Here is a 13,424-nt window from a genome sequence, read left to right on the forward strand (position 1 = left end):
AGTACCAACAAATGAGGAGGAGATACTGTACACCATATGACAGGCCCATCTCCATTCCTCAGTATAACATCATAGCACCAACAAATGAGGAGGAAATACTGTACTCCATATGAAAGGCCCATCTCCATTCCTCAGTATAACATCATAGTACCAACAAATGAGGAGGAGATACTGTACACCATATAAAAGGCCCATCTCCATTCCTCAGTATAACATCATAGTACCAACAAATGAGGAGGAGATAATGTACACCATATGAAAGGCCCATCTCCATTCCTCAGTATAACATCATAGTACCAACAAATGGGGAGGAGATACTGTACACCATATGAAAGGGCATCTCCATTCCTCAGTATAACATCATAGCACCAACAAATGAGGAGGAGATACTGTACACCATATGAAAGGTCCATCTCCATTCCTCAGTATAACATCATAGCACCAACAAATGAGGAGGAGATACTGTACACCATATGAAAGGTCCATCTCCATTCCTCAGTATAACATCATAGTACCAACAAATGGGGAGGAGATACTGTACACCATATGAAAGGGCATCTCCATTCCTCAGTATAACATCATAGCACCAACAAATGAGGAGGAGATACTGTACACCATATGAAAGGTCCATCTCCATTCCTCAGTATAACATCATAGCACCAACAAATGAGGAGGAGATACTGTACACCATATGAAAGGTCCATCTCCATTCCTCAGTATAACATCATAGTACCAACAAATGGGGAGGAGATACTGTACACCATATGAAAGGGCATCTCCATTCCTCAGTATAACATCATAGTACCAACAAATGAGGAGGAGATACTGTACACCATATGAAAGGTCCATCTCCATTCCTCAGTATAACATCATAGTACCAACAAATGAGGAGGAGATACTGTGCACCATATGAAAGGCCCATCTCCGATGCTCAGTATAACATCATAGTTCCAACAAACAAGGAGGAGATACTGTAGTGTACACTATATAAACCATATGGGTTTGCTTACATTTTTTTTGCTTTACTTTCCTGCAGATGAGCAGAACATTGGGAACCCATCAGAGGGACATTTTATCTCCTCTGCAGCAGAAGCTAATGATGTCACACACTGGACACCTGGAGGCAACCTTGTTACCAATGATGAACATCACAAAGGACAGAGGAATCACCAGCGTGTTCACACTGGAAAACAACTGTTTCCTTGTCCTGAGTGTGGGAAATCTTTTGCATGGAAAATAACTCTTGATGACCACTTGAAAGTTCATACGGGTGAGAAGCCATTTTCCTGTACAGAGTGTGGAGAGTGTTTTGCTCTGAAAGCTCAATTCCGAAGGCACCAGAAACGCCACACAGGTGAGCGTCCATATCCATGTTCAGTGTGTGGGAAAAGGTTCACTCAGAGAGGAGGCCTTCTCATACACCAGAAGATCCACACAGGCGAGCTCCCTTTCTCGTGTTCAGATTGTGAGAAGGCTTTTATCACTAAAGGTGAACTTGTTATACACCAGAGAATACACACAGGTGAGCGGCCCTATCCATGTTCAGTGTGTGGGAAAAGTTTCAGTCAGAAAGGAGGCCTTCTCCGACATGAGAAGATCCACACAGGTGAACGTCCCTTTCCATGTTCCGAGTGTGGGAAAAAGTTCACTCAGAAGGGAGACCTTTTGGCACATCAGAAGATCCACACAGGAGAGCGACCTTTCCCCTGTGCAGAGTGTGGGAAAGGCTTTATCACTAAAGCTAAGCTTGTTGCACACCGGAGAAAGCACACAGGTGAGCGTCCATTTTCATGTTCAGAGTGTGCGAAAAGCTTCACTTGGAAAGTAGAACTTCATCGACATAAGAAGGTCCACACTGGTGATCGTTCACTTTCATGTTCTGAGTGTGGGATGAGCTTCACCAAGGAGGAACATCTGATTGTCCACCAGGAAATGCACTCCAATGATGCCGCAGATATACTTAAAGTGGACCTGAATTAAAATAAGCGTAATACCAATTACCTAAAACATGATGAATATTAGTATTTTAATGAAAATAAAGGAATAAAAGTATTATTTTACTTTTCAGATGTTGTCATTTTTATCGCACAAGACTATGGGAGGTAGCAGAACTCACAAACAATGGTTCGCACGGCAGCCGGTGGCCTCAGTCTCTCTCACTGGCTGGGGTCCCCAAACCACCATGCGATACCCAGAGGGAAGTGTGGGTGGGCCCTGGAACTCTCACCCCCATTGAATTCACCCCCACTGCCTCTGAACTGAATGCTACAAAACACACAATTTGCTCAAACCCAGCTAATGCAATTTCCTACCTTTATTTAGTCAGCAGGTGCCAGTCAGCCAATCAGGTGTACTGTCATACACCCTTTGCCTGCCGTACCAAATCTGGCAGGAATTGCATAAATTAGGTAGTATTCAGGTGGGAGGCTTCGGTTGGACGTAATTGTAGATTGCATGTTTTACAGGGACGCCCCGTATAGGCACAACTCCCACACGATACCCTGTGTGCCTACACAGGGCGTCCCTGTAAAAGCTGTAATCTACGATTACGTCCAACCGAAGCCTCCCACCTGAATGCTACCTAATTTATGCAATTCCTGCTAGATTTGGTACGGCAGGCAATGGGTGTATGACGGTACACCTGATTGGCTGACTGGCACCTGCTGACCAAATAAAGGTAAGAAATTGCTTTAGCTGAGAGTGAGCAAATTGTGTGTTAGGTAGCAGAACTACAGGTAATCCCAATAAATGCTAATAGACAACCTGATAACAAAATTATCAAATTACATTTATTAAAGAACAACCGAGGTGACATGATGAGATAGACATGTGTATGTACAGTGCCTAGCACACAAATAACTAGGCTGTGTTCCTTTTTTTTCTTTCGCAGCCTGAAAAAGTTAAACATCAGGTATGCAAGTGACAGCTTCTGCTTGAGTTGGGACCGGGTCGGACTGGGTCAGACTATAGCGTAACCCTCACTGATAAGTAATTACAGCCATAAAATACTTTCCTGTAAGTAAATGGCTTCTGAGAGCAGGAAGGGTAAATAATTCATAGATTTGAGCTCTAGCATACTTCAGTGAAGGTGTCATTGAGCACAGACAATGAAACAGTAAAAACTTAAAAACTAGTTGTCCTCATTCTATAAATAATTCATGCAATACAAGGTCCAATGGGTAAATACAAACCTCAATAAATATGATTAGAAATAGATGGCAAGGGAAATAGCAGAATCAATTCATATGCATAGATAAATACAAGAAATTAGATTAAAACCGCAGCAAATTCCTTATAGGGAGATCAGAATCTTTTATTTTTCGCCAAGCACGACTGGGTCATACCCGGAATTGGTTTTGGCAGGTACAGGGCTAATGTGAAAAACAAGACATACAATACAGACAATTTATAAAGAAGAATACAGCAGCAGATAGCATAACAAAAACATCAAGTGTGAGGAGAGTCCATAGAGTTCAAAGAGTTGACAGCTGAAGGGAAGAAGCTGTTCCTGTGTCTTGTGGTCCTGGTGTAGATGGACCGGAATCTCCGGCCCGAGGGAAGTTGACTGAAGAAGTGGAACCCGGGTTGAGATCGGTCCTTGATGATCCTCAGAGCTCTGGAGCGCAGTCTGGAGATAAAAAGTTGATCCAGGGAGGGAAGAGGTTTGCCAATGATCCTTTCCGCTGATCTTATGACCCTCTGTAGTTTGAGTCTATCGATGGCGGAGGAGCCGGCGTACCAGACCAAGATGCAGGAGCAGAGGACAGATTCAATTGTGGCGGTGTAGAAGCTCGTCAGAAGTTCATGGGCCATGCCGAACTTCTTCAGTTGGCGGAGGAAAAATAGTCTCTGCTGAGCTTTTTTCTGGGTTGAGGTCGTGTTGGCTTTCCAAGTCAGGTCCCTGGAGATTGTAGTTCCTAGGAGGCGTGCACAGGGGACAATTCCGACTTCCGTGCCATCAATGCAGATTGGAGGTGGGGTGGGAGCGTGCCTTCTAAAGTCAACGATCAGCTCTACGGTTTTTCCAGTGTTGAGGACAAGCCCATTCTCCCTACACCACTGGCAAATTCTGTCAACCTGATGACGGTACTCCTGCTCATCATTCCTCGAGATGCTGAGTAGGTAGGTTTCCCAGTCCCATCATAGCGCTGTATGAAAATGAAATAAAGCTGCAGTAATAAAGACCTTACCCCACTGCAAAATACATTGCCATCATCTAGATGCGCCCCGTCACCACCACTACTCATCTGCCGCTGCCCCGATTGGCATTCAAGTGACTGCAATCTCTGCTGGCAACCTTATTATTATTGGTTTGCCTTCAGGGAAGAATAAACTTGCTTATTTTTTAACAATATTACTTTAGAAATTATTTAGTGTTTGCCCATCATAAAATCTTTTCTCTCCCTGATTCACATTCTAAAATGTATCACCGGTGGAAACATCTTTATCGCTGACAGGTGCATTCACTGCAGAATGTTAACGTATTCTCTGGTTTAATCACTTCAGCCTTCAGTGTATTTTCACCTTATGCATCCGAGCAATTTTCACATTTCAGTGCTCCTCCCATTAATTCGCCAATAACTTTACCACTACTTATTACAACATAATGATCTATATTAGGTAATTAGGCTTTCTGTGGGTGGTACATTTTTCTGAGAATTATTTTTTTCTAAATGCATTTCAGCGGGAATATTACGAAAAAAAATTTAAAAAATTCATTAGTTCTCATTCTAGTTTTAAAATAATACAGGCTACCATAATTAAAACCCATGTATTTTATTTGGCCCGGTTATTACACCGTTAAAATTATGGCCCTATCACAATGTATGGCGCCAATATTTTATTTGGAAATAAAGGTGCATTTTTTTAGCTTTTCGTCCATCACTATTTACAAGCCCATAATTTAAAAACAACAGTAATGTACCCTCTTGACCTACATATTAAAAAAGTTCAGTCCCTAAGGTAACTATTTATGTTTGTTTGTTTGTTTGTTTTTTTAATTGTGTAATTTTTTTTATGCCAAAGTTTCATGTGGCTATTTATGGGAGAGTGTGGGAGGTAAGGGGTTACATAGTTACATAGTTATTTTGGTTGAAAAAAGACATACGTCCATCGAGTTCAACCAGTATAAAGTACAACACCAGCCTGCTCCCTCACATATCCCTGTTGATCCAGAGGAAGGCGAAAAAACCCTTACAAGGCACGGTCCAATTAGCCCCTAAAGGGAAAAATTCCTTCCCGACTCCAGATGGCAATCAGATAAAATCCCTGGATCAACATCATTAGGCATTACCTAGTAATTGTAGCCATGGATGTCTTTCAACGCAAGGTTAATTATAAATTATGTGTAGGTCTCTTTATTAAAATAAATGGATGTACGGGGTGTAATTTTACTATTTGGCCACAAAATGTCCTCACTCATTAGCTTCTTGCACGTGCTTTTAGTACGCCAAACATGGAGTAATGAGTGTAAGAGTAATTACAGTGCTTACAAATAACCGCAGGCATCTCATTGATGCCGCAATCATTGACTCGGGGACCTAGAACAATGAATGGGAAATGCGTTCCCATTTGTTGATCTCCGGGCTTACGGGTGGTTGCGAGAACAAACGCTGGGGTGCACACATGAGCGAACGGGAGCGCACACAGCGGCGATTGTGGTGGAGTACGAATATTTACTCCTCTGAGGCTTAAATGAAGTTTTGGGGGCAGTAGTAGTGTTGGGCGAACAGTGTTCGCCACTGTTCGGGTTCTGCAGAACATCACCCTGTTCGGGTGATGTTCGAGTTCGGCCGAACACCTGAACGACGGCCAAACGTTCGGCTAGCGCTGTGATTGGCTGAACGGGTCACGTGTAGTGTTGGGCGAACATCTAGATGTTCGGGTTCGGGCCGAACATGGCCGCGATGTTCGGGTGTTCGAGCCGAACTCCGAACATAATGGAAGTCAATGGGGACCCAAACTTTCGTGCTTTGTAAAGCCTCCTTACATGCTACATACCCCAAATTTACAGGGTATGTGCACATTGGGAGTGGGTACAAGAGGAAAAACAAATTTGGCACAAAGAGCTTATAGTTTTTGAGAAAATCGATTTTAAAGTTTCAAAGGGAAAACTGTCTTTTAAATGCGGGAAATGTCTGTTTTCTTTGCACAGGTAACATGCTTTTTGTCGGCATGCAGTCATAAATGTAATACATATAAGAGGTTCCAGGAAAAGGGACCGGTAACGCTAACCCAGCAGCAGCACACGTGATGGAACAGGACGAGGGTGGCGCAGGAGGAGAAGGCCACGCTTTGAGACACAACAACCCAGGCCTTGCATGAGGACAAGAAGCGTGCAGATAGCAATTTGCATTTTGTCGCCATGCAGTCATAAATGTAATACAGATGAGAGGTTCAATAAACAGGGACCGGAAACGCTAACCCATCACAGATGTTCACTGTTCATGTTACTTGGTTGGGGTCCGGGAGTGTTGCGTAGTCGTTTCCAATCCAGGATTGATTCATTTTAATTTGAGTCAGACGGTCTGCATTTTCTGTGGAGAGGCGGATACGCCGATCTGTGACGATGCCTCCGGCAGCACTGAAACAGCGTTCCGACATAACGCTGGCTGCCGGGCAAGCCAGCACCTCTATTGCGTACATTGCCAGTTTGTGCCAGGTGTCTAGCTTCGATACCCAATAGTTGAAGGGTGCAGATGGATTGTTCAACACAGCTATGCCATCTGACATGTAGTCCTTGACCATCTTCTCCAGGCGATCGGTGTTGGAGGTGGATCTGCACGCTTGCTGTTATGTGTGCTGCTGCATGGGTGTCAGAAAATTTTCCCACTCCAAGGACACTGCCGATACCATTCCCTTTTGGGCACTAGCTGCGGCTTGTGTTGTTTGCTGCCCTCCTGGTCGTCCTGGGTTTGCGGAAGTCAGTCTGTCGGCGTACAACTGGCTAGAGGAGGGGGAGGATGTCAATCTCCTCTCTAAAGTCTCCACAAGGGCCTGCTGGTATTCTTCCATTTTGACCTGTCTTACTCTTTCTTCAAGCAGTTTTGGAACATTGTGTTTGTACTGTGGATCCAGAAGGGTATAAACCCAGTAATTGGTGTTGTCCAGAATGCGCACAATGCGTGGGTCGCGTTCAATGCAGTCCTAGGCCGAAGAGGTCATAGCCTAGGGTCACAAAAAACTGTTTATTTGGGCTATTTCAATGGTAGTGATGGTGACGTACATAAATCTCAGCCATGGCCGTTAGCAACGTCTGAATTTCACGAAATGTCTCATGCAGGTAGAAGATATATTGTTAGACTTGGATTCCAAAGATGGGGTCCCTACATCTCTGCAAACCAGAGTTACAGGGGTCCAAAATTGGTAAAATCCCCCATAGGCTTTCATTGCCTCCTTATTTCACTTTCCAAAATCTCACATCTTTTCAAAGGGCAATTGCTCAGCAGTGGCAAATTTTCTAGCATTGTAGGGACCCTTAGGGGGAACATGACTGGTGAGTTTCGGGCCCCTAGGCCGAAGAGGTCATAGCCTAGGGTCACAAAAACCTGTTTATTTGGGCAATTTCAATGGTAGTGATGCTGACGTACATAAATCTCAGCCATGGCCGTTAGCAACGTCTGAATTTCACGAAATGTCTCATGCAGGTAGAAGACATATTGTTAGACTTGGATTCCAAAGATGGGGTCCCTACATCTCTGCAAACCAGAGTTACAGGGGTCCAAAATTGGTAAAATCCTCCATAGGCTTTCATTGCCTCCCTATTTCACTTTCCAAAATCTCACATCTTTTCAAAAGGGCAATTGCTCAGCAGTGGCAAATTTTCTAGCATTGTAGGGACCCTTAGGGGGAACATGACTGGTGAGTTTCGGGCCCCTAGGCCAAAGAGGTCATAGCCTAGGGTCACAAAAACCTGTTTATTTGGGCAATTTCAATGGTAGTGATGCTGACGTACATAAATCTCAGCCATGGCCGTTAGCAACGTCTGAATTTCACGAAATGTCTCATGCAGGTAGAAGACATATTGTTAGACTTGGATTCCAAAGATGGGGTCCCTACATCTCTGCAAACCAGAGTTACTGGGGTCCAAAATTGGTAAAATCCCCCATAGGCTTTCATTGCCTCCCTATTTCACTTTCCAAAATCTCACATCTTTTCAAAGGGCAATTGCTCAGCAGTGGCAAATTTTCTAGCATTGTAGGGACCCTTAGGGGGAACATGACTGGTGAGTTTCGGGCCCCTAGGCCGAAGAGGTCATAGCCTAGGGTCACAAAAAACTGTTTATTTGGGCTATTTCAATGGTAGTGATGGTGATGTACATAAATCTCAGCCATGGCCGTTAGCAACGTCTGAATTTCACGAAATGTCTCATGCAGGTAGAAGACATATTGTTAGACTTGGATTCCAAAGATGGGGTCCCTACATCTCTGCAAACCAGAGTTACAGGGGTCCAAAATTGGTAAAATCCCCCATAGGCTTTCATTGCCTCCCTATTTCACTTTCCAAAATCTCACATCTTTTCAAAGGGCAATTGCTCAGCAGTGGCAAATTTTCTAGCATTGTAGGGACCCTTAGGGGAAACATGACTGGTGAGTTTCGGGCCCCTAGGCCGAAGAGGTCATAGCCTAGGGTCACAAAAACCTGTTTATTTGGGCAATTTCAATGGTAGTGATGGTGACATACATAAATCTCAGCCATGGCCGTTAGCAACGTCTGAATTTCACGAAATGTCTCATGCAGGTAGAAGACATATTGTTAGACTTGGATTCCAAAGATGGGGTCCCTACATCTCTGCAAACCAGAGTTACAGGGGTCCAAAATTGGTAAAATCCCCCATAGGCTTTCATTGCCTCCCTATTTCACTTTCCAAAATCTCACATCTTTTCAAAGGGCAATGGCTCAGCAGTACCAAATTTTCTAGCATTGTAGGGACTCTTACGGGGATCATGACTGGTGAGTTTTGCCACTGCTGAGCCATTGCCCTTTGAAATGGTGTGAGATTTTGGAACGGTAAATAGTAGGCCCAATGAAAGCCTATGGGGGATTTTACCAATTTTGGAGCCCTGTAACTCTGGTTTGCAGAGATGTAGAGACCCCATCTTTGGAATCCAAGTCTAACAATATGTCTTCTACCTGCATGAGACATTTCGTGAGATTCAGACGTTGCTAACGGCCATTGCTGCGATTTATGTACGTCAGACTGGCCACCATTGAAATTGCCCAAATAAACAGGTTTTTGTGACCCTAGGCTATGACCTCTTCGGCCTAGGGGCCCACAACTCACCAGTCATGTTCCCCCTAAGGGTCCCTACAATGCTAGAAAATTTGCCACTGCTGAGCAATTGCCCTTTGAAAAGATGTGAGATTTGGAAAGTGAAATAGGGAGGCAATGAAAGCCTATGGGGGTTTTTACCAATTTTGGACCCCTGTAACTCTGGTTTGCAGAGATGTAGGGACCCCATCTTTGGAATCCAAGTCTAACAATATGTCTTCTACCTGCATGAGACATTTCGTGAAATTCAGACGTTGCTAACGGCCATGGCTGAGATTTATGGACGTCAGCATCACTACCATTGAAATTGCCCAAATAAACAGGTTTTTGTGACCCTAGGCTATGACCTCTTCGGCCTAGGACTGCATTGAACGCGACCCACGCATTGTGCGCATTCTGGACAACACCAATTACTGGGTTTATACCCTTCTGGATCCACGGTACAAACACAATGTTCCAAAACTGCTTGAAGAAAGAGTCAGACAGGTCAAAATGGAAGAATACCAGCAGGCCCTTGTGGAGACTTTAGAGACAAGATTGACATCCTCCCCCTCCTCTAGCCAGTTGTACGCCGACAGACTGACTTCCGCAAACCCAGGACGACCAGGAGGGCAGCAAACAACACAAGCCGCAGCTAGTGCCCAAAAGGGAATGGTATCGGCAGTGTCCTTGGAGTGGGAACATTTTCTGACACCCATGCAGCAGCACACAGAACAGCAAGCGTGCAGATCCACCTCCAACACCGATCGCCTGGAGAAGATGGTCAAGGACTACATGTCAGATGGCATAGCTGTGTTGAACAATCCATCTGCACCCTTCAACTATTGGGTATCGAAGCTAGACACCTGGCACAAACTGGCAATGTACGCAATAGAGGTGCTGGCTTGCCCGGCAGCCAGCGTTATGTCGGAACGCTGTTTCAGTGCTGCCGGAGGCATCGTCACAGATCGGCGTATCCGCCTCTCCACAGAAAATGCAGACCGTCTGACTCAAATTAAAATGAATCAATCCTGGATTGGAAACGACTACGCAACACTCCCGGACCCCAACCAAGTAACATGAACAATGAACATCTGTGATGGGTTAGCGTTTCCGGTCCCTGTTTATTGAACCTCTCATCTGTATTACATTTATGACTGCATGGCGACAAAATGCAAATTGCTATCCGCACGTTTCTTGTCCTCATGCAAGGCCTGGGTTGTTGTGTCTCAAAGCGTGGCCTTCTCCTCCTGCGCCACCCTCCTTCTGTTCCATCACGTGTGCTGCTGCTGGGTTAGCGTTACCGGTCCCTTTTCCTGGAACCTCTTATATGTATTACATTTATGACTGCATGCCGACAAAAAGCATGTTACCTGTGCAAAGAAAACAGACATTTCCCGCATTTAAAAGACAGTTTTCCCTTTGAAACTTTAAAATCGATTTTCTCAAAAACTATAAGCTCTTTGTGCTAAAATTGTTTTTCCTCTTGTACCCACTCCCAATGTGCACATACCCTGTAAATTTGGGGTATGTAGCATGTGAGGAGGCTTTACAAAGCACGAAAGTTCGGGTCCCCATTGACTTTCATTATGTTCGGAGTTCGGCTCGAACACCCGAACATCGCGGCCATGTTCGGCCCGAACCCGAACATCCAGGTGTTCGCCCAACACTACACGTGACCCGTTCGGCCAATCACAGCGCTAGCCGAACGTTCGGGTAACGTTCGGCCATGCGCTCTTAGTTCGGCCATATGGCCGAACAGTTTGGCCGAACTCGAACATCACCCGAACAGGGTGATGTTCTGCAGAACCCGAACAGTGGCGAACACTGTTCGCCCAACACTACTACTGCCCCCAAAACTTCATTTAAGCCTCAGAGGAGTAAATATTCGTACTCCACCACAATCGCCGCTGTGTGCGCTCCCGTTCGCTCATGTGTGCACCCCAGCGTTTGTTCTCGCAACCACCCGTAAGCCCGGAGATCAACAAATGGGAACGCATTTCCCATTCATTGTTCTAGGTCCCCGAGTCAATGATTGCGGCATCAATGAGATGCCTGCGGTCATTTGTAAGCACTGTAATTACTCTTACACTCATTACTCCATGTTTGGGGTATGTAGCATGTAAGGAGGCTTTACAAAGCACGAAAGTTCGGGTCCCCATTGCATTCCATTATGTTCGGAGTTCGGCTCGAACACCCGAACATCGCCGCCATATTCGGCCTGTTCGGCCCGAACCCGAACATCTAGATGTTCGCCCAACACTAGGCAGTACATATACTGTACTATAACAATTAAGTGGTTAAAGAGACACTGAAGCGAAAAAAAAATATGATATAATGAATTGGTTGTGTACTATGAATAATTACTAGAAGATTAGCAGCAAAGAAAATATTCTCATATTTTTTATTTTCAGGTATATAGTGTTTTTCCTAACATTGCATCATTCTATATTATGTACAGATTACACAACATTCAGCATTCAAAATGATTCTTTCAGAGCAGTCTGTGAACTAATGACCTCTCCTCTGGCAGAACAAAAGAAAACACTTGAGATAATAAAAGTCAGAAGACAGCCCTCTCCACAACTTTGAAAGTCGTAGAGCTTAATGGCTTTTTTGCATAGAGATAACAACTGGAGTTTCTTAACTCTTCCTGTACTGGAAACAATTAGACTGATGTATCTGATCTTAATGTTTTATTTCTTAGCTGTACTACACATACAAATCATAATATCATCATTTTTTTTTTCGCTTCAGTGTCTCTTTAAAGCCAGTAGAAATAATACCAGGGTCCATATGCAATTAACCTTTTCTCCTAAGTTTTCTTCTAGGTGATATTTTCACACCATGCAAATAAAATGCTTTTTAAACCACCGGCAAGCAAGAAAATACTCAAAATAATTGTAGTAGTTCTTTGTCATCTACTTTTCTGTATATTTTCAATTGCACAGTCGTGAAAAATTATTTTAAAAATAAGTTGAAAAATTATTTCCTAGGAGAAAACTCAGTAGAAAAAGTTAATTGCATATGTGACCTGGTCTCTTCCAATGCTCTAAGAGGAGAATCCCTCATAGCTAAACAGCCTAGGCTGTGACCTCATTAGGAGGGCGGGTCTACTTAGCAATATATGGATATAGGTAATGTTTCCGATTCAACCAAATGACCCAATAGCAACATTTTGGTTGGGGTCCCTCACAAAAATGATAAGGCACCTTTGAGGTAGCCAGATGCCGCCCCCCCCCCCCCAATTAGGCAACTTCCCAGTATTGGTAGTCAGAGGTACTCCAGTATGAGGTAGCCCCTATTATAAGTAGCAACAAGTGCTCCCCACAAGATAGCCGAAGGTAACCCCCCAGTATTAGTTAGCCACCTCATATGGGTAGTCAGAGGGTCTTAGGTAGGTAACCGTAGGGCCCCCATTATTAGGTACCCCCCTCCCCGTATGGGTAGTCAGAGGGTCTTCCAATAATAGTCTCCCAGTATAGGTAACCGTAGGGCCCCCATTATTAGGTACCCCCCCCCCTGTATGGGTAGTCAGTTGGTCTTCCAATAATAGTCTCCCAGTATAGGTAACCATAGGGTCCACCATTATTAGGTAGCCCCCTGTATGGGTAGTCAGAGGGTCTTCCAATAATAGTCTCCCAGTATAGGTAACCGTAGGGCCCCCATTATTAGGTAGCCCTCAGTATAGATAACTTCTCTCCTTTGCTCTGCTTGCATTGCTCTGCACCTGAGGACCACATCCCTGCCGGCTATTGCCCTTGGGCCCCCCACGGCTATGAACCCCATAGCAAGTGCTATGGCTGTTATGATGATCCCTATGCCACTAAATATGGGTATCCTGAATATTTTTTTACATTCGACTATAAGTCACTACAGTGCCTCTTTAATAGCAATAGACTGCATCTATGATGCCTAATGACAAAAATACAGCAAAAGAAATGTTTAAATTGGTAGATTGCAAGCAAATCACATCGCCACACTAAATCGCAGACACAGAAAGATGCTGCTGCATGCATTCAACAATCGACTCTCGCCAGAAGAAAAAAGGGCAGGTCATGTGTGATCCAAAAATCAGATCAAAAAATGGCTAGTGGGGGAGTTATCCAGGAACAGCAGTGCAGGATCATCCACCTGGCAACCTAGGCAGGTGCCTGGGGACTAGTGAGTGTCA

At 44.4% G+C, this 13,424-nt stretch overlaps 1 protein-coding gene across 1 annotated transcript in view; it reads left to right on the plus strand.

Annotated features, from left to right (window-relative positions):
• The window catches only part of LOC137535256 (zinc finger protein 605-like), a 30,730-nt gene extending 28,695 nt beyond the window's left edge, over positions 1-2,035 (plus strand). Inside the window, exon 7 of the mRNA XM_068257073.1 lies at positions 1,037-2,035. Coding sequence (XP_068113174.1) covers positions 1,037-1,980 — 944 coding nt within the window. The 3' untranslated portion in view covers positions 1,981-2,035. The remainder of the gene's footprint in view (positions 1-1,036) is intronic.
• Positions 2,036-13,424: the final 11,389 nt, after the last annotated feature.

This window comes from Hyperolius riggenbachi, chromosome 10, assembly GCF_040937935.1.
Source record: "Hyperolius riggenbachi isolate aHypRig1 chromosome 10, aHypRig1.pri, whole genome shotgun sequence".
In the NCBI taxonomy this organism is placed as follows: domain Eukaryota; kingdom Metazoa; phylum Chordata; class Amphibia; order Anura; family Hyperoliidae; genus Hyperolius; species Hyperolius riggenbachi.